This window comes from Ictidomys tridecemlineatus, chromosome 4 (assembly GCF_052094955.1).
Source record: "Ictidomys tridecemlineatus isolate mIctTri1 chromosome 4, mIctTri1.hap1, whole genome shotgun sequence".
NCBI classification, from domain to species: Eukaryota; Metazoa; Chordata; class Mammalia; order Rodentia; family Sciuridae; genus Ictidomys; species Ictidomys tridecemlineatus.
The window spans coordinates 199,042,408-199,063,742 of record NC_135480.1 but is presented as its reverse complement, the minus strand read 5'-3'; the positions used below and the strand labels follow the sequence as shown (position 1 = coordinate 199,063,742).

General features: G+C 43.5%; 2 protein-coding genes and 1 non-coding gene across 18 annotated transcripts in view; 1 reads left to right on the top strand and 2 right to left on the bottom strand.

Annotated features, from left to right (window-relative positions):
* Positions 1-21,335, top strand: part of Strbp (spermatid perinuclear RNA binding protein) — a 179,948-nt gene that overhangs the window by 144,479 nt on the left and 14,134 nt on the right. For 2 of the 5 annotated variants that reach the window (XM_078048154.1, XM_078048155.1), the window contains exon 17: positions 19,865-20,148. In XM_078048154.1, the coding sequence (XP_077904280.1) occupies positions 19,865-20,148 (284 nt within the window). The other 3 variants (XR_013438291.1, XR_013438292.1, XM_078048159.1) reach the window with 3 other exon arrangements.
* LOC120890096 (U6 spliceosomal RNA) lies at positions 1,461-1,571 on the bottom strand. Its single transcript, XR_005734351.1, has one exon. It is a non-coding gene; the product is annotated as a U6 spliceosomal RNA (small nuclear RNA).
* Positions 3,514-21,335, bottom strand: part of Rabgap1 (RAB GTPase activating protein 1) — a 160,949-nt gene continuing 143,127 nt past the window's right edge. For all 12 annotated transcript variants that reach the window (XM_078048149.1, XM_005320940.5, XM_078048145.1 and 9 more), the window contains 7 exons: positions 18,463-18,555; positions 17,945-18,055; positions 9,529-9,633; positions 8,678-8,761; positions 8,029-8,100; positions 6,274-6,471; positions 3,514-5,232 (listed from right to left, as the gene is read on the bottom strand). In XM_078048149.1, coding sequence (XP_077904275.1) covers positions 5,110-5,232; positions 6,274-6,471; positions 8,029-8,100; positions 8,678-8,761; positions 9,529-9,633; positions 17,945-18,055; positions 18,463-18,555 — 786 coding nt within the window. In that variant the 3' untranslated portion in view covers positions 3,514-5,109. The remainder of the gene's footprint in view (positions 5,233-6,273; positions 6,472-8,028; positions 8,101-8,677; positions 8,762-9,528; positions 9,634-17,944; positions 18,056-18,462; positions 18,556-21,335) is intronic.

Sequence of the window (21,335 nt, the reverse complement as noted above, 5' to 3'; positions counted from 1 at the left end):
TGAACCATTCTGTGCAGGACCCACCCTGGCGGAACAGAGACTCTGGCTCAAAAGATTCAAGTGCTGGCCCCTCTCACCTGGCCTGCAAGACCAGCTCAGTACGTCTCACAAGATCTTCCCTCACATACAGGATGAAGGGCTCCTGACAAAGCCAGTGGGACCAGAGCTTATTTCATGTTCTTGTCTGTGGTCCTTAAAATTCTGCTCGTAAGTGAAAAACTTCAAGCTGGCAGCCTGGCTCAGTGAGCGGGAGGTCAAGAGTGCGCCTGGAGCTTTTCACACCCCTCACAGTTATGTCCTCAGGACCATCCCAGGGGTTGGCAAGCCTCAGATGAGATCAGGAACCCAAGGCTCAGAGATAAAGGGACTTGCCTAAGAGCATCAAGCTTCTAGAAGGCAGCAGCAATGGGACTCCAAACCTGGAGCTCTTGCTTCTGCTCCTGCCAGTGCCTGCTCTGCGGTGCCCCTGCAAGGTTCCTGTAAATGAGCAGCCCTAGGAAGCAGAGCCCAAGACCAGGGTGAAACTCCTGCCTCTGCCTGCAGGTAAGTGGGGAGCTGAGTGGACAGTGGCACTGGGTGCTTGCCCCACTTTTCCCCTGCACACCATGAGTTTGGCTTTCCAGCCATGCTAGCTAGCATTGACCAGAAGAGCTGACCAGGCCAGCCCACCTCTGCTCCTTCCATACAGGGTTTGCCTTTCTGGGCCTAAGGGGAAGCCAGGCTTTCTTGTCTGTAGAAACAGGCTGTTGAGGGGGGCCTGGAGAATAGGAGGGGGCAGGCTTGTTTTTCTTGGTCTTGAACCCCTGAAGAGAAGGTCGCAGTCCTTCATGGCAGGGAAAACAGGATCCCCAGATTGTGTGGCTACAAGCAGACCTTCACTTTGAAATTTGGCAGTGATATCCTAATAATTGTCACAGCGACTATGGTGAGGGAGTACATGAGTCAAGAGCGCCACAGCAGCTTAGCAACCTGAGAAAGGTGGAGCCTGCTGCACAGAAGGGAAGAGATGTATCCAAGGTCATGAATGTGTGGTGCAGAGCTGTCCATGTGGTCATCTTGAACCAGCTGTCCTGCTGGAGTTAATACCTCAGCCTGTGTGGCCTGGGCCCTATGAGCCCCAGCTTCCTCATCTTTAAGCAAGCAAGCACCTTAGTCATTACTCTGCGTGGCTCCAAGCTTCATGTTTGTCTGCTCCATCTCCTACCACCTGCCCCTAACCCCATGAGTCCAAGAGTAGTCCCAACGTCAGCATCACACACAAATCTCTTGTCTCCTAAGCCACTAGGGGCCCAAATTACCTACCATACCCCTTTGGCAGAGGCTCTTGCTTTTGCAACTGTTGAATCAATTGAGAACAAGGAATGCTGTAGACCTACCTTGAGCCCTCATGGATTCTCCTTTCCTTCTCCCACTGCTCACCCACTGCCACTAGGGTTTGAAATTTTGACATATATATATATATATATATGGACTACTTCACAAATTTGGGTGTGTGTCATCCTTGTGCAGGGGCCCTGCTGACATTCTCTATATCATTGCAATTTTAGTATATGTGCTGCTGAAGGGGGCACCTGCCTTCTTCCCCTGGAGTTACTGACGGTGCCCTGCATCAGCTCAGCTTGCAACAGGGGCTGCCGGATGCAGCTTGGCCTGTGTCATATTCTCACCACCTCTCAGAGCAGCCTGAACTGTGTCCAGTGTCAAAAGCAGAGCAGGAATTCCCAGAATTGCCCTTCCTCCTGCCACAGGTCTCTGGCCACTTGCTGCCCTTGGCCACTTTGTTCATAGCCAGGCTCCATAATATCTGTGTGTGTGCCTGGCTCTGCCTCCTCCCTCCCCATTCCTCGCTTCCACTGTGGTAGCCGCTGGCAACCTCCCCAGATCTAATGGTCCTGTAATGAGCTGCCCTCAGTCCAAAACAGTGCCCACTCCTGGGCCTGTGTAGCCCATGCTTAACCTGTGTCTTATCTGCAGTCTCTTCTGTTCTCCTGCCTAGAGGTTACAAATTAAAGGAATGACTATATGGAGTGACTGCTCCCAGCCCACAACATCTGGTAACACCTGGGGGTTGTTTCCGGGCTGTGGCATCCTGTGATGCTGGGCAGGGGCCTGTGATGCTGCTCAGCACTGCTGCACAAGCTGACCTTTACCACTGTCAGCCAAACGTCTGTGCTGGAGTTCAGAAACCCTGGGCCACAGATTCCAGACATCTCCAACCTGCATGTCCCAAGGGATCTCCAAATCCACGCACTTAAAAGCTACATTTATCTTCCTGGTGTGTTTTTTCCACTCACCAAGTTTCCCTGACTCCATTCTCTGTCATCCCTGCCCAAACTAACTTTTCCCAATTTTCTCCCTAAAGCATTGACGAGGAACATCCCTAAGAGAGTTGGTGTAAAACTCTCCAGGGTTCCCTTCCAACTTCTGGTGTGGCCTCAAATTACCCAGTTCCATTTCATCACTGTCTCTTCTAAGACAGTTGTTCCAAATTCCATCATTTTGCTCCTTTATCCAGCAAATCACCTAGTCAAAATACTGTGCAAAATGCTGTGGTACGATCATCTTGTCTGCCCTGAAAATATACTTTTAGTGGCCTCACAGGGTTCTGTACCTCTGGAAGTACTTACCATTTGGCATTGCAATTATTAATCTCTCTCTAGTCTTAACCAGGGCCCCGTCCTGAAAGGGGGACACTCATCTGAGTTATGCAATCCTTTTATGGGGCCAGGGGAGAGCTGCAGGGATCAGGATTTCTACTATACTGCTCAACATGGGACCTTTGGGACTGGAAAAGCATGAAGCAGGCTGGCCAGCAATAGACCCCAGAAATATTCCCTCTAGCCTGTGAGCATTCAAAGGACCCCAGCTGTGAAACTGGCCTGGCCTCTATAAGAACACCTGCATGGGCTCCCTTTCTTTCTGAAGGCATAAAGCCGTGGTCTCTGGATTTGGATCTGTTTCCATTCAAAGGCTATGTGTTAGGGGAGCAGACATTGGAGAGCAGGTCAAACGGGGAGAGAGACTGAAGCAGGTATGCTGAAGGACCACAGTGAGGAGAAAGCCATGCTACCAGTATCCCTAAGACCTGGCAGAGCACACCTGGGCCCTGGGCCCTGGTTACTTTAACTACTTACTGCTCTCTGGCTGTTGCCCTGTCATTCCCTCTCCCCTCACCACACAGAGATGCTTTTGTGTTTTCAGGCCTAACTCCACCCTTCCTTTCCTCTCTCCTGTAAGACCCTCCCTGGACCTCAAGGACTCCTAGGTTTCCATCTGTTTCAGTCACCGAAGTACTGCACTCCACAGCAACTGTAGGGACTCCCCCCTCTGCTGTGTCTTCTCCCCCGTGCAGCCTGGCATACCTCAGGTACATGCCTGTTGGTGGGCAGAAGGTGCTGCCTGATGCTTACACAAGACAGTACAGTCTTGTCCTCTCTTGACTGACTCCTGTGCTGTGTGGGATGAGGAAGGGAAGAGGAACATGTAAAGAGAAAACTGGATTTTACAAAGAAATGCTGTTTGTACCAAAATATTTAATGAATATGCTGTTAAAATAAAACCAACAAAAGAAATAGTAATACAATTTTACTGGTTTATATTTCAGTTCGTAAAGTTGACACACAAACTACCTACCCTAGCACAATGTCCACACACCTAGGATTAGATGGGCTTACAGCTGTTTTGATAACTGAATAAGAAAGACACAGAAAGCAGCAGAGGGGATGGTCGTTGGTGTTGGTGGTGGTGGTGGGGTGTTGCCACTTGTTATCTCCCTTCTCAGAAGACCTCAGCAAGCGTTAGTACAGCCAACAGGAAGAGAGATACAGAACAGCAGCCCAGTGTCTCTATATACAACCAGTGCCTCCTGTCACCAGCCACCTCTGCACTGAATGCCAAGAAGAGGACAATCATTTTGCACACAGCCTGTCAGCATTTCACTATATAAATTAAAAGTTTTTTGTCTTTTGCTTTTTAATAAAAAAGGTGCTAAAACCTCCATCATAGCTTTGAAATGAGAACCTGCAGCCCATCTGGACAATGAAGTCTGTGCCCAGCCACACATTCCCGGAGGGCTCAGAAGCCGAGTCAGGAGGGACTAGGCCAGGAGGGTGGAGACCTCAAGGCCTGTGCACGCTCACATTTACATAAATACAGTGCAGTCCTCACTTGTACAGCCTGTTGTGCAAACACACTAGGAATCTTGGAAGTGAGGGCCCTTTTCACAGTTCCCACGGTGGCAGGGAGGAAAGCAGGGCCCAACAAAACTCAAGTAAAAGTAAGTGCCAAGTAACCATGTCAGTAAGTTGAGCAGATCAGCAGTCCTAGTCTGGGATTTAAACACTGTCAGCTGGGTACATTGGGGAAGATATTTATATATATATACATGTACACATGACACATTAAGCAAAATAAGATTTGTCCACATTATGATTAATCCAGCTTTGCAAGTCACATCATCCACCCAGCCTTGTGAAATCATTTTGGCAGCTAATGCTAAAAACAGGAACTACGAGAATTGCATAGAATTTATCAGAAACATGTGAATAATACTAAACCAAAAACCTGTCTCTCATATAGTTTAGTAAAACTAGGTGGCTTCGGCTATAACTAGGAAACCCTCCTGTTAAAAACAAAGTGCTTCTCATGTCTACCTGGGGACCACCTGCTGGCACAGACGGATAAGAATTATTTTAATTTTTGATCCCTGCTCCCCCGCCCCCATGTATATAATGCATATTTAAAAAAATTGGTTTAAAAAAAATCAACACACTGAAGGATCCCCAAATGCTGATAATGTAAATTCAGCCTTTAGGCTGGGTGAGGTGTTGACCTACACGGAGGGGGCCTGGGAGGTCACACTGAGGAGTGAGTTCTGGTGTGTCCGGAGCATCAGCTAAGTTGGCAGGCCTGCTGGTATCAGCAGTTAGGAGAGCCTTACCCAGAGCTGCCTGCTCAGGAGCCCTGGTCCAATGACCTACCAACGTACGTGAACAGATTTGAATTAGGTACATTCTGGTCCTGGGACATGTCACAGAATCACACATCTGGCCAAAGAAGGCAACAAAAGGTGGCATGTTTTCTGAAGGTGTTTGGAGGCAGCCCGGGCTCTCAGCAAGTCTCTTTCCCTTGAACGCCGGTTGCCGTCTTTATGGAACTCAGGGTTCGGTTAAACCAGGTCTTCTTAGCTGCCTGTACCTCATTGAGAGCAAGGCCTAAGTGGTGCTCCAAGTCCTGTAGGAGGAAAGATAAATATGAGGATCTCGGCTTTGGTGTCAATGACATTGCCTCCCCAGAAGTGAGCCAGGTAAAAGTTACATCTGAAAACTTCCCCTGCTTCAAGCTGGCAGAGGAAGGTTTGTAATAGCTAGAGATTGGGGAGCTTTCCTAGTTAGACCTCTGTCTCTTGGGATTTGTTACCCGGGGTACTTTACCACTGAGTTACATTCTCAATTTTTTTATTTATCTGTGATGGATTCTTGCTAACTTGCTGAGGCTGGCCTCAAACTTGTAATCCTTCTACCTCAGCCTCCTGAGATGCTGGGATTTCAGCAATGTGCCACTGTGCCTGGCTAAACCTTCATTTCTTTTCTGGTGTATTTATTAAAACCAATGGTCTGTTAATTGAATGTCTCCCCCTTCTATCCACGAAGCAGACAGCTCATTCTCTAGCTCTTGATTATACCATTAATTTCCAACTAAAACTTTTAAAGTGCAATTGAAATGCTTCATACCCTGGGCCCACATCTTCTCTCCCAGTCTTAGCGCCCACCTCCATCCCCTCCTCCTACATGGAAGGTCTCCCATAAGACTGTCTCCTCACTGGGCAGTCCTCTCCTTCCTCTGGCTGTGGAACAAGCCACTCCTGACCTCCTGCCTTGGTGCTCGTGCTTCATTTGCTGCAGCTGCATGCCCTGGCCATTCTCTGACCACAGCCCACACACTGACTGCTGCCTTGGGGATGCCTTTCCTGATTGTCCTGGGCAGTTCCATGAGCCAAGGCTTAGCTCTGCAACCCCAGACCTAGAACAGGAGAACAGGCCTGGCAAAGAGCAGGTGTCTGGGGACAATATACAGTGGGAGCGCAACTGCTGCAGCTCCGGACCTGAACTGCACCGAGATAGATACTGACCACTGGCATTCTTCCAGGAGGATTATGATGAAAAGTTTAAAAATGATGAAAAAGAACCTATGCTATAAATGTCATTTCTGGGGCTTTTCATCCCCTTCAGGGAATCTGGCCCACAGCGTGCATCTGAGTGCCAATGACATTACCTGGATCTTGCACTCAGCTTCCACCAACTGGAGCTTGGTTTGTGCCAGTTCCAGTTCCATCTCTCTCAGCTGGTTCTTGAGGGTCTCCTTCTCTTCATCTGTGTCCTCATCTAACATCTCCTTGGTTGAGCTGATGCCCTTCACATGTCCTTCTTTGTTGAAAAATTCCCGGCAGCGCTCACAGTCATCCACCTTTTGCTGTAAGTGAAGTCAGAGATAAAGAGGCAAAGAAGAGAAACCAGCCCTTGGGGACGCTGTAAGCACCTCCCCTGGGGGCAGGAGATCCATGAAAGGGCATCTCTGTTGAGCTCCTAGCTTCTGACACCTGGCTTTCTTTGGAAACTGGCAGACAACCCACTGGGAAAGCTAGCCCGGTAGTGTACACTGAAAGAAAACAAATATTCTTGTCTTGACCCAGCAGTCACATTTCTGGGGACCCAGCTAAGAAAAGGAAGCAATGACTAAACAAGATTTACCTACAAGATTTCACTGCAGAACTAGGGATAGGGAAAGGGGGGAGGGCTCCAACGATCCAAGAACTGGGAGAATGAAATATACTGTGCTATGTTTGTTCATGGAAGAACACGGTTGCTAAAAGGTTTGAGAAAGACTTCCTAATATGGGAAAATGGCTAAATGCTAGTTCAAAGAAATAGGTCACAGAAATATATATAAAATATGGTCACCAATAATATCCCATGTCATCAAAACAAGGTGCCACTGACTAATAAACATTATTTTATGTTCCTCTTAAGAAAATATTTTGTCAAGTAAGCCACAAAAAGCTAGCCATCATAAAAAAGCTCAATTTTAGCAATGATAATGTGAAATAAATATACATTAGAAGTTATGAAATTTTACATGTTATAGGAAACAAAGACTGAAAAAAATATACACCAAAGTGCTGGTAATGACTACATTAGGGGGTGGGAGTATAGCACAGGGGTGGGGTACATATTTATTAGCACTGTGCAAGTTCCTAGGTTCAATCTCCAGTATATATACAAAAAGACTCTCATTGGTGGGTAATAGCATTATAAGGGTTTTTCAACATATTTGCTCTCATTTCCCTAATTTTCTGAAAGCGCATTATTAAAGTTTTAGAATCAGAATATAAATGGTATTTTAAAATAGATGCTTTTGGTTAAACAATACTTAACAATGCAGGCTGATGCCACCTTGCTCTGGATGTCATGGTGATTTTTGCAAACATGGCTACGGGCATGAAACTTTACTGTCCATTGAGTTGTACATGTTAGTACAGCATCTTTATCACTCACCTTGTTAAATCTGACAAGAACTCTAACACAGATACAGCTTAAAGAAAGTATCAAGTGATGAAATCTCCCTATCTTGGCAATAAAATATTAAAAAATTAAAGTCTTCCTGATAATTTACATCTGCTACAGCAGAAAGGAAGGGAGGATTTCCACAGAAACTGGTGGAGGAGGAGGGTTAGCACATGATCCTGACCTCTGCACCCTGCCCACTGTCCTCCCCATGACATTTGAAAATCCTGGGGCACTTGTAGTTTGAGACATAGAGCCAGACTCCCTGGGTTCCATCTATCCTCCCTTCCAGAGAAACAGGCAAAATATGAGTTGATAAACACCGAGCCAGGCTGTGACAGGGACTGAGTCTACTCCTCAGCTTCTCACACTTAGTAGTTCAATGCACCTCATAAAACCTGCTGTGCTGAATAAAGCTATAAAATGAACTAGGTCGTGTACAGTTTCTTTGGTAAAGGAAGTCTTACCCGAATTTTCTCAATTTCCACTTTATTAGCGGTCTGCTGCTTCTCCAGTCTTTCACTCAACTGAGAACAGATCTGAAGAAACAAAGAGAAAATAGTAATCTTTGGAGCAGTGCAGTCATGTATAGTTTGGCCTTGGTGTACATTGTACAGTGGGCAGTTGGAATATGCCAAATGGAACTAACACAGCACTGAACAGGCTGTATCAGGAGGGGTGTGATCAGGAGGGGTGTGAAGTTGAAAGACTAGCAGAAGCTTCTCCAGCTGTGCTGCCTTTGCATCACCAGGGCTTGCAGGAATCTGCAGATGTACTCAACAATCAGTGGTTTTGGAACATTTGCAGACATGAAATCCTGGCATAGGAAGGAGCAAGCTTAATGCAGTGATAGTTCAAAACTCAACCAGAGAGAACTGGTTTCTAATCGCAAGTAAAACTAAGTCCATAATATTACTCTGAAATGCCCTGAAACATACAGTGGTTTTAATTTATTAAGTACCTACTATATGATGGGCACCATGCCAGGTATTCTATGAGTCTATTACTCTGAATCCTCCTAACAGCACTTTGAGACAGGGATTATTTTTCTTATTTTACAATTGACATTAAGGGGAGAGCAAGGGGAGGGTACACGGCCAAGGTATAGGGACCCACCTGCTTGTAGTCACCAATGATAGAACTGTTTTTTTTAATCTCAGATTCTGCCTTGTCAAGTTCCCGACGGCACATTTCCTTTAACTGAACACATAAGAAAACAAAAATGGATGTTTTAAGAGAAATAACTAACTGCTTAGTGCTGGGCCTTCCAAAAAGTACCTCGATCAACTCAGGAAGGGCTTGAATTCCCACACCTTCTTTCTCTGTCCTTAATCAATTGTTCTTGTTGTTGGGAGAGGGACAAACTTCCCAAAATGCCAACCCCACTTGCAACTGGGGCTTTTGCTGAAGTCCTTCCTGCTGGTGCTACTCCCCAAGCTGAGTGTCACCTTAGCTTAGGAGGAGCACAAACCAAACACAGAAACAAGCTAATGCAATGGCTGCAGCTCTCCTAGCGCCTTGCTGTTAACTCAGAGAGCCTTTGTCACATTCAGCCCAGTCAGTCCCACCTGCCATGGGCAGGGTATACCACCCCTGAGAATTGTGGGGAGAGAGGGCAGGGGCTAGCTCCAAGGTACATGGCACCCACAGCTCATCCAGTGACTACGGCTGTGTGTCCTAGTAAATGGTACCCTGAGGGAGACCTCAGAGGACAAGGTACAGAAAAGCCAGACATTTCCTCTTCTGTGACACTCCTGTGCTGATGCACAGGAATTTTTCTGAACCCAACAAAGGACAGGCTTTGGCCCACTGTCACCTCCTCAACTGTAAGAACCATTACACTTCACAGACTAAATATAGAAGCCCATTGGAGAGAACCTAAAGTCAGCTATCTCCAGGTTCTCCTGAACTCCCACCACTCCAGCAGGGCAGGCACTAAGCAGCATGGCAGGCAAAGCTTCCCTCACCTGAGCAGACTCCTCTTCCAACCGTCTCTTCTCTTCTTCTGCATCAATCAACTTCTGTTTAGTCATCAGTAGCTCCTTATTCAGTGCATCAGCCTTTTCTTCCGCCTGTGATATTTAAGATGTGCTGTCACAGTAGAGAACTAAGCACTGAAGAGGGCTTAAATTACTGAGCACAATCCGATTTTAAGACAGGGAAACCGATCCACATAGGGGAAACCACATGCCCACTCTCATAGTGAGCCTCAGCTCATGTACAATGGTGGGCCAGCCTCCCACGGGGAGTGCATATGGGCCAGGAGTGCAGCTTTGGGTAGCAAACAGGCTGGCTCAACTGCCATTGTTCACTGACGAAGTGCCAGACACGCCACGGAGAACTCTAAACTTCGGGTTCTCTGAGAGACAAAGCATTAAAAGTATTCAGCATAGTGCCTAGAATAAGTGAACTCTCAATAATAAAAGATCCCTGTCATCTTTTTCTTTTTCTGGTACTGGGAATTGAATCCAGGGTCACTTAACCATTGAGCCACATCCCACCATTCTCAGCACTTTTTATTTTTAATTTTGAGGCAGGGTCTTGCTAAGTTGCCGAGGCTGGCTTTGAACTTGTAATCTTCCTGCCTCAGCCCCCTGAGCCACACTGGCATCATTTTAAAATTTTTTTGTGGTACATGGGTTTAAACCCAGGGATGCTTTACCATTAAGCCAATCTCCAGCCCTTCTTATTTGAAAAATTTTGAGACAGGGTCTAAGTTTCTTAGGGTCTCACTAAGTTGCCCAGGCTGGCCTCAGACCTGCAATCTTCCTGCCTCAGCCTCCCCAAATTGCTGGGATTATAGGTATGTGCCACGATGCCTAGCTGTCATTGTTTTGAACAATAATAATACACTCTGGTTTTCTTCTTCCAAACTGTCTGTATTTCCTGTGCTTCATCCAATAAGTTCTGCATTTTGCTGTTAAGGTCGCCCCATACAGGAGGTTGCCTCTTTCCTGGCACTTTCTTTTTTCTTACTTTCAATGACCACATTTTACCCCAGTCCTTTTTTCTAATACATGCAAACATCTGGTGGGCATCCATTGAAAAGTCATATCCTTGTGTCTGATGTCTGAGCTCCTGACACTGGTCCCTCCCAGGAAAACTGAAGAATGACCCCCTAAACCATGCTGGAACAAGGAAAAGATCTAGATGAGAGGGTCTTTGCTCCCCAGGCTTCCTCCAACATGAACAGATTTCCAGAAAACTGGGACCTTAGATGAGGAACTGAGAATTAGTATGACATGCAATTCAAAAGTCCACTATGTCTGGCAAACTTGACAGGAACATAATTAAATGGGATACCAGAGTTAAGAGCTGCCCTTTCTGGGGATAGCTTGCCATCTCCTCTAGCTCAAGCCCAATGCACAATCAAAGGGGGAAATGAGGAGACTCAAGCAGCAGGGGAAACAACTAGTAAGTAGAATGAAGACTAATTAAAGATTTTTATTCCATTTTAATCAAAGGAACCTATAATTTCTGCTTTAGACTCAGTTAACATCTTATGCACCACGGTGGAGCACCTGGGTTGTGCACTGAGGTTTTCTCCTGTGTCACCACTGCCAGAGATGATGATCACTACTGGGACTCTCGGAGGGACAGAAGCACCAGGTGAACTGGGTCTTCTAACTCAGGAGTGCCCACCCTGAAGAAGAAAGGTGAGGAGGTTCCGCTAGGTTCTCAGGGTCCACCTGGCACAGCTCCTGCCTCCAATTCACCAGACTCTGGGCCCAGCATCTGTCCCAGCACTCCCAGAGCTGCCTCTCAGCACTGTGCCATTTGGAAGGTGCACAGAAGTTACTGATCTAACCAGCATCTTCTGATAGCACCACACTCATGAGCAAATGAGAACATCTGGGTCATAAACACAGATCCAGACTTCTAGTCTAGGATTAATAGGGATCAGATTTATCCTCCCATCGTCAACAGGAAACTGGGCAAAATATATGAAGCAACTATTTTCAGATGCTGAAAACAATAAATGCAGAACTGTGGTTCTTAGGAGAAAAAACTGAAATGTGTGTACTACTCCCACTCTGGCTTCTGCCTGGGTTCTAAGCAGAGTGTAAGGGCCTCAGAAGGTCAGCACACTGTGGGGGGGATGGCTGAGGTGGCTTGGAGTTGTGAAGCAGAGCTCTGGAGAAGAGAAAATCATGCAACAGTACAGAAAACTGTAGAAAATCCAAAATTTTGTAAACACATAATTAAAGCAAAAAGAGAGGAAAAAAAGCAAGTAGGACAAACAGAAAACAAATTCCTATACACAAAAACTCATTTCAAATATAAAGACAAAGATGTTAAAAATATAAGGATGGAAAAAGATACATAGTGCAAAAGTTATACAGAAGTTAGAGCGGTTGTATACCTGCCAGATACAGTAGGTTTCAGAACGGTGAGTATTACCAGAGACAAAGAGGGTCCTAATGATATAAGAGTCACTACATGGAGAAGGCATAGCAATCTAAAATTTATGTTGAAGTTCAAATGATGTGAAGTGAAACTCCACATAATTGAAAGGAGAAATAGATAAATGCATAAATAGAGAAAGGGGACTTTCCACACTGCTCTCTCAGTCAGTAACAAGACACGTGGGGAGAAAAATCATTGAATCTACAGAAGGCTTAAATGTAGTCTTCAACCATCTTGCCTGACTGACACAGAGCAGCTGACCCACAGCAACAGGATCCACTCTCCACATGCAGAGTGGTGAGCCATGGGACTGCGTTCAAATGGAGCATGTCCTCCGACAACCAGAGAACTAAATTAGAAAATAAACACACATTATTTCACTTGTCTAGGTCAAAGACAAAAATCACAAGAACTAAATGAAAATAAAAATACAACACACAATGCAGTGAATATGGAGGGAAATTGTGCTTACATGGAGATAACTAACTTTTGAGTGCTTACTTCAGAAAAGAAAGGTTCTTTTGTGAAGAAGAAATGGAATTTTCAACCTTCCTCTTTGAGAAGCTAGAAAAAATGTAAATTAACCTAACAAAAATAGAAGGAAAAAATAAAAAGCAGAAATCAATGACAAACACTAGAGAAAAATCAATGAAACTAAAAGCTGACTTTTGAAAAGATCGATCCAACTGATAAAATTTCTAGTTACATTCAGGAAAAAAACCATAAGTTACTCAATATCAGGAATAAAAGAGGGACATCACTTCAGACTCTATAAATACTCAAAGAAGGAAATAAAAAGTTTATATCACTGTACTTGACAACTAAGATGAAATGGATAAATTACTTGAAAGACAAACCATAAAAATGAGCACTGAAGAACCAGAAAATCAGGGTAGCTTTATTATCCAAAAAGAAATTAAATTCACAGTTAAACAGGTTTCTATAAAGCCAATTCCAGGCCCACATGACCTCAATAGGGAACTAAAGATTTAATCAAAGAACAATCCTTTGTAGAGTCCTTAAGAAAACAGGAAGGAACACTTCAAGCCTAGTTCATTCTATGAGAGCAAAACCAGACAAAAACATTACAGAAAATTCCAAACACTCCTGATGCATATAACACTGAAAAAATTAAAATGTTTAATAAAAAAAAATAGAAACTCCAACTGGGCTTATCCTAGGATTGTTTGGGTGGTTTACACTTTAATTTACTTCACCATATTAATAAAATTAAGGAGAAAAACTAAGTAACAAGTACTTCTACAGATGCAGGAAAAGCATCTGACAAAGTTCATCATTCATCATGACAAAAATTCTCAGCAAAGAGGAACAGAGGAGAACTTTCTCAGCCTGCTCTGTGCAAAACCCATTGCCAACATCTGGAAGAAGGCAACGACATCTACTTTCTCCATGCAACAGTGCTCTGAAGATCCCAGTAAGGGCAGTGAGGCAAGAACAGCTGGAAAGGAAGTGAAACTGTGATGACATGATTGTGTTGGGGGAAAACCTAAGTGGTGGGGGGAAAAAGCACTACTAGATTAAGAAGTGATTTCAGCAAGATCAAAAATCAGTTGTAGGGCTGGGATGTGGCTCAGTGGTACAGTGCTTACCTCACACATGTGAGGCACTGGGTTCAATTCTCAGCACCACAAATAAATAAGTGAATAAAATAAAGGTCCATCAACAACTAGAAAAAAAAAATCAGTTGTACTGGCTGGGCGCTATAGCACATGCCTGTAATCCCAGCCGCTGAGCAGGCTGAGGAAGGAGGATCACGAGTTCAAAGCCAGCCTCAGCAAAAGTAAGGCACTACGCAACTCAGTGAGTCCCTGTCCCAAAATAAAATACAAAATAGAGCTGGGATGTGACTCAGTGGTCAAGTGCCCTAAGTTCAACCCCTGGTACCTGCCCCCTGAAAAGAAAAAATCAGCTGTACTTCTACAAATTAGCAACAATTGGAAAATGTAATTAAGAAAACACCACCACTGATAACAGATTATTAAATCAGGTTTAAGTCTTACAAAACTGACAACTAAAAAGCAAATAAGAGAGGTAAATAGGGAGCCTACATCATGGGAACAAATCTTTACTCCTCACACTTCAGATAGAGCCCTAATATCCAGAGTATATAAAGAACTCAAAAAATTAGACAATAAGATAACAAATAACCCAATCAACAAATAGGCCAAGGACCTGAACAGACACTTCTCAGAGGAGGACATACAATCAATCAACAAGTAATGAAAAAATGCTCACCATCTCTAGCAGTCAGAGAAATGCAAATCAAAACCACCCTAAGATACCATCTCACCCCAGTAAGATTGGCAGCCATTATGAAGTCAAAAAACAACAAGGGCTGGCGAGGATGTGGGGAAAAGGGTACACCTGCACATTGTTGGTGGGACTGCAAATTGGTGCAGCCAATTTGGAAAGCAGTATGGAGATTCCTTGGAAAGCTGGGAATGGAACCAACACTTGACCCAGCTATTCCCCTTCTCGGTCTATTCCCTAAAGACCTAAAAAGAGCATGCTACAGGGACACTGCTACATCGATGTTCATAGCAGCACAATTCACAATAGCAAGACTGTGGAACCAACCTAGATGCCCTTCAATAGACGAATGGATAAAAAAAAATGTGGCACTTATACACATTGGAGTATTATTCTGCATTATAAAATGACAAAATCATAGAATTTGGAGGGAAATGGATGGCATTAGAGCAGATTATGCTAAGTGAAGCTAGCCAAGCCCTAAAAAACAAATGCCAAATGTCTTCTTTGATATAAGGAGAGTAACTAAGAACAGACTAGGGAAGAAGAGCACGAGAAGAAGACTAACATTAAACAAGGATGAGAGGTGGGAGGGAAAGGGAGAGAGAAGGGAAATTGCATGGAAATGGAAGGAGACCCTCAGGGTTATACAAAATTACATACAAGAGGAAGTGAGGGGAAAGGGAAAAATAATACAAGGGGGAGGAATGAATTACAGTAGAGGGGGTAGAGAGAGAAGAGGGGAGGGGAGGGGAGGGGGGATAGTAGAGGATAGGAAAGGCAGCAGAATACAACAGACATGAGTATGTCAATATGTAAATCAATGGAAGTGTAACTGATGTGATTCTGCAATCTGTATATAGGGTAAAAATGGGAGTTCATAACCCACTTGAATCAAAGTGTGAAATATGATATATCAAGAACTATGTAATGTTTTGAACAACCAACAATAAAATAAATAAAATTTAAAAAATAATAAAAATAAAAAGCACTGCTATGAAAAACTGAAAAATACCTTATTCAGTGAAAATTACAACATGCTCATGAATTGGATGGCTCAATCATTGTTCAAATGTCAATTCTCAGAAAAACTGATTCATAGATCCAATGAAATCCCACTAAAAATCTCAGATGGCTTTTATTTCTAGAAACTGACAAGTTAATTCTAATCTATATAGAAACACCAAGTGACTTTCAAAAACATCAAGGTTGGAGGACTCACAGGACCCAATTTTAACATTTATTATAAAGCCACAGAGTGGTACTGGCATAAGGACAGCCATACAGATCAATGAAGCAGAAAAGAGAATTAAGAAGTAAATCTGCACACAGCATCAACTGATTTTTGATAAAGGGGTCAAGGTAACTTAATGGACAAAGTTGAGCAACGTGTTCAAGGTCACAGAACTAGTAAGCAGGTGGGCTCCTGAGTTGGTTTCCTTTGCTCTCATGTCATTCTGTTTTAAGGCAGAGGAAAAACCACACCAGGGAGGACTGGGACACAGCCCTGTCAACCCTCTGCCTGGGACCTTCTGTAGATTCCCTCTCAATTCTTTCAGCACCAGGGTCAGTTCTAGCCATCATTCCCACTGCACAGGGAAGAAATCTTGACTGAAGTTACTTAGGGATTAAAGGGCTGACGTGGAATCTCTCCACAACTGCTGTGTGAAGAACAGCAAAAGTGACAGGTGATGAATAACAAAAGTGATATAAAATCAACTGAAATACACAGAGGCTTCTGGAGATTGTGTAAGCCTTGCTATCGCTTTTTTTTTTTTTTTCTGGGATGCAGGAAGGGGAGAGTTGAAAGGAATGAAGTTCTTTTGAAAACCTGAGACCCTGAAGTCAAAAGAAAGGTGAGTGGACCCACAATTCTCACTGTGGTGACAGGAAGAACTGAGCTGATTTTTGGTGATGGTTCCAAACAATCAAGAGAGATGACTAACTTAGAAAGGAATGTCTCCTGACCCTGTAGATGCTGGAGGAGGCTGCTGGGCCTGCTGAGGACTGGGAGCTCTAGGTTTCAATCTGAGGGCTCTGCCTCTGACTAGGTGGGTGACTGTGTGTAAGATATTTAATTCATTTTTGCCTCAGCTTCCTGATCAGTAAAACAGGCATCAGGATATCCCTTCTACAATCTGGGCTGTTTGAAGATTGAGCAAGAAGGTGTATATAAAGCACTCAGTGAAAGGCCTAGCACTTGTCAATGTGTCAGAATCATTAGTCATCGCTCCTTTCTCCTACTTATTATGGGGACAGGTGGTATCACAGGAAGAGGCCTGGCATTCCAATTAGATGGGTCTGAGTTAGACTCAGGTCTGCTTCTTTCTGGGTGCTTCAAGTATCAAGTTTTATGACTTAACAAAAAATTCCCATCCATCAATGGAGCCAATGTTACTAAACTTAAAAGGCTGAGGCAAGGAGAAGAGGTATCAGAGTTTAGTGAAGTATTTATAAATAAATGGTGCCTGGCAGCACAGATCCTCACTAAAAGGGAACATCTATTATTATTATTCATTTCTGATGTCAGGTATATGACTTAGTTCTTTTGACTACTTTATCAGGATAAAGACACCTTGAAAAAGGTTTCACACTGTTCAGGGTCAGGTTTCAAGTGTTATTACTAGTGTCATCTACACTCTAATACATAAGATTTCATATACTTTTGGTGGATGTCAAGAACTTCCTGAAGTTCATGGACTCTACAGTGTCAACATATAGAAAGTGAAACCCCAGTAAACACTCAGCAGCCTGAACCTATCCCTATCCCTAAGAAACCAACAAGCAGAACAGTAATTCTAGGAGCCTGGTAAGAAAATCAAAGGTAGAAGCCAACAGACTACAGCCCAAGGTCAAATCAAATCCATTGCCTATTTTTAAAATACCATTAATTAATTAATTAATTAATTTTTTAGTGTGGTGCTGTGGATCAAGCCCAGTGCCTCATGCCAGTGGATCAAGCCCAGTGCCTCGTGCTCTATCACTTACTTCACTGGCCCCTATCACGTATTTCTGTAAATAAACTTTTACTAGAAAAGAGCCATGTTGATTCATTTCCATCTTGTTTGTGGCTGCTTTTACACTGATGTCATAATTCTTAGTAGCAACAGAGATCATATGGTCCACAAAACCTTAAATACTTACAATCTATCCCTTTCTAGAAAAAAGTTTTGCTAAGCCTGAACTAAGCCATGAATGAGAACCTGTGCTTTATCCAAGGGAAGCTTGCAATATAAGAAAACAGAAAAGCACCCTGCCAGGAAAAACAATCATCTCAAATTTTTCAGGTTAGGAGAAGCAAAGGAGAAGAGAACAGGGGCAGGGTGTAAACTACTGATTACACATTGTTCAGGCACTGAACTGTATTCCAATCAGCAATGGTTATTCAATTGGTACAAAATACACCAGATAACAAAATCATTTCTTGTCTTGGGGTTGGGGGAAGTTATGTGGATAGCCTCAGAATCAGTCAAAAGGTCTCTTAATCCCATGATGCCTAGGAGCTGTGTACAGGAAGAGAGGAATATGGTGAGGAGGCTTAGGGGACAACCAGGATACCCTGGGGAAGGAGTGACACACAATCAACAAGCAAGCTGTTATCAGAAGCTCTGCAGGTAACTGGAGATTAAGCAATGAACTGCAAGGATTCCAGTCGCTGAAGAGAAGTATCTCTGTGATCTTTCCTTTCAGACCTGTCACACTTACATTATCCAGGTCCTTCCGCAGAGCAATCTTGCTAGTCACCAGCTCATGAGCCAGGTCATCGTTTTCCTGTTCCAACCTCATGTTAGCTTCTTGTAGCCGCCTATTCTCCCGCTGAAGGGCAGAGAGAAACCAGTTATAGACACAACAAAATCAAACGGAAACCACAATTTCTCAGAGCTAAACCTCAAAATGAATTTCTGAGTCCTATGGAAATAATAAAGAGATGTAGCTGGTCCTAATGTGTCTTCAAATAAACAATCTCCTATTTTCTATCTCCACAAATTAATACTTAACAGATTCCAGTGACCTTGTCAAGCAGCTATTTCTTATTAACTCTGATGAAAGGCCACTGAATTGCAACAAACTAGGCAGTTGGTTTAGAGCAAAACAGATCTTGCTTTCTCATTTGCAAACTCAAACTGCAACTTGAGTTCAGAAACAGTGGAACTGAATTTTAAAAAGTATCTGACATGAAAAGTGAAAAGTTCTTACGTCATCTAGCTCATAAGCAAACAAACCTCAAATCGCTCAATGGGGTCTTCTCGTTGGGCCTGCTGTTCTCTCATGTTGTGATATTCTTTTTCATATTTTTTCAGCTTCTTCTGACCAATCTGTAGAATAAACCACAGCACAAATTAAGAAGAATCAGAACATGGTGATGTTTCAGTACCTGTGATGAAGACTAACTCTCCACTCAACCTGGGTGATTCCAGATACTACATAAGTGGTGTTTCCCATTTTGGATATCATCACAGCAGGAAAAGTGAAACCTAGTAAACGCCCAAACCGTAACAAGAATTCAACTTTGCAGCCCAGAACCCTGTTGGGGATATTTGGTTCCTAAGGTCTTCACTGACAAGTATTCAAATAAACACTGTACAGATGGCCCCTTCAGAGTTCTGGGTTCTAGTTGCCTCTAGTAATAATAATAATAATAAATTACCATTTTATTTAGTACATACAAACAGCGTTGCTAAATTCTATAACAAGGAGTTAAAGAATTATCCTCATATAGGCAGGTAATTGAGCCATATGGAAGTTATACAACTTGACCAAGGTCACTCAACAAGGGAGTGGCAGATCTGGAATTTGAGGCCAGTATGTTGAACTCCATTTGAAGTCCAAGCTGCAGCCCCTTCATTCTCCTTCCACTTGTCCATCCCTTTTCCTGTCTACCAGCTCCTTCTGTGCTACTTCCAAAAAGGCACAATACCCTTTGACTTTAAGCACATCAACCTGTGGGCCACTGCACTGAGAAGCCCTTTTCCCCAACCAACTCTTGTCCTCTTTCTCTCAAGCCTTTTCTTACCAACCACAGGCTTGTATCTTCCACTCCACAGCTTCACATCCTCCTTACCTACTGTCTCTCAATCAGGCTTCTGCTGAGTGCTCAGGAGAAAAGTGGTTCTTTCTCACACCATCCTAGTGGTCCTACCGCTTCCCTGCTCGAACTTTGCAACTCCTGGATTTTCATGCTTCAATGCGGCAAACACTCCTTTTCCTTCTAGGAAACTTGTCTCTCTTTTTCTATTTTCTTGGCTCTCCAACTTCCTATCAGCTTTCCTCTCTTTTTTACTGGTTGGCCCCCTCTCTTTCTCCAGTCCAGATGCGATTTTTTTTTCTTTCTGAATTATCCATGTTAACCTATCATGATTTGCAATTCTCTTTTGTTTGATTCCCTCTTTTAAACTACTATCCATTTCATATGGTGTTTTTTAAATTATATTTTTTTAAAATTATGAGATATAACAAATAGAAAAGTGATAACAGGCATGTAGAGTTTAAAGAATGACTATAAAGCCAACATTTTTCCCTTCTCAAAGCTTCAGTTGTTAGCAACGAACAGCTGATCTGCTGTTGGCTCCCAGGTCCAGGAACCAGAAGCTAGTCTAGCTCAACTTTTTTTTTTTTTTCCTACAGATTAAAAACAGAGACTTCAAAGGGGATGAGATGGGTCCAGATTTGCAGCATGTTCGTGTGGCTTCTCCAGTGCCCTGTTCTGTCCCCATTTCTGTCATCTTCAAGCAGCCCAGTGTTCTTACTCCTACTGGCTCTGTGGATGCCTCTTTAGTTGGAGGCTCACAGGTCTTCCTCAGCTGGAGCTCTCCTCTGAGGACGTGCCTGCTGCAGGAGAGCAGGAGGCCAGGAAGACAGCCCTATGCTCTGGCTGCAGTCTGGAGAAAGATGCCTATCAAACACTTATGGTAAGCTACAAGCTGGGCAGTTGACATCTTTCAACCCAGGTCTTTGTGGTTTAAGGCCAACATTGGGGTAAACTTTTTTTGTGTACCTAAGTGATTCACAATAAAAGCACCTAAAATATCTGTGTAATCAGAAAATTTATAAACCACCTTAACAAATCGATAGTAGGGGAACAGAAAATAAATGAGGCTTGTGGGTAGCAAACACTTCCTTCCCAGTGCTCTTTGCAGTCTTGGTAAAAGGGAAGGGAGGGCGGTGGGTATTATGTGTTCCCCAGCACTTTCTAAAAAAATAACTGACACCAAATCCTATAAAACATTTCCCAAACCTTAACAAGAATTCAACTTTGCAGTCTTATGCTTGGATAAAGAATTAACATTTCCCCCACAAATATACATTTTAAAAGACTAATTGCCAAATAATCTTTTACATTTCATTATCCCTGATAAAACTGCCTCATTCTCACAGAAAAAGACTCGACTCTTACTCAAAAGCTAAGGAGTGCCTGGGAAATGCCAGACCCTTTACATACACCATCTGATTGGTTCTTACATTTTTGTGATAGGATGTGGGTATTTCTTTTTGCTTTTCCCATGTTTTCTGCATTGAACATAAATTATTTTATAAGAAATAATAAACATGCTATTTAAAAATAAATTCTCACAATTGTTCTGAGCTCTTTAAAACAAGGCCCTGCTCTTTTCTCTAAATAATGGCCTCCCCTTTCTCAATTGGTCCACAGGGGTCACTTCTCAGGGATGGATATACACAAAGCTCTCCCACCTTCTCCAGAGCTTGCTGGTCCAGAATTCTGACCTCTTTACCAGCTCAGCATCCCCCATCCTTCAGTCTTACTCGTTTTCAGTTTCATTCTTTCTCCCTCAAATGCCTCACTGCCTAACCTCCCAGCCTCACTCCCACTACAAACAACACAAACACACACCATGACTTCTCATAGACTCACAGCTGATGCTGACTTTTGGAGCATGTGGTTGCAAACCAGGACCAAATAGTTCAGGCTATTTCTGAGGCACAAACCCTGTCAAAAAGATGCCTGTCTTGTGAATGCAGACCAGGAAGTGCCAGCAGCAGAAGCAACAATTCAAATTTCAAGCCTCCTTATGAGGCTGCAGCCAGGACAAAGCAGCACCTCTCAGTCTCCTTGTCACATTATCAATATCTTCTCCAG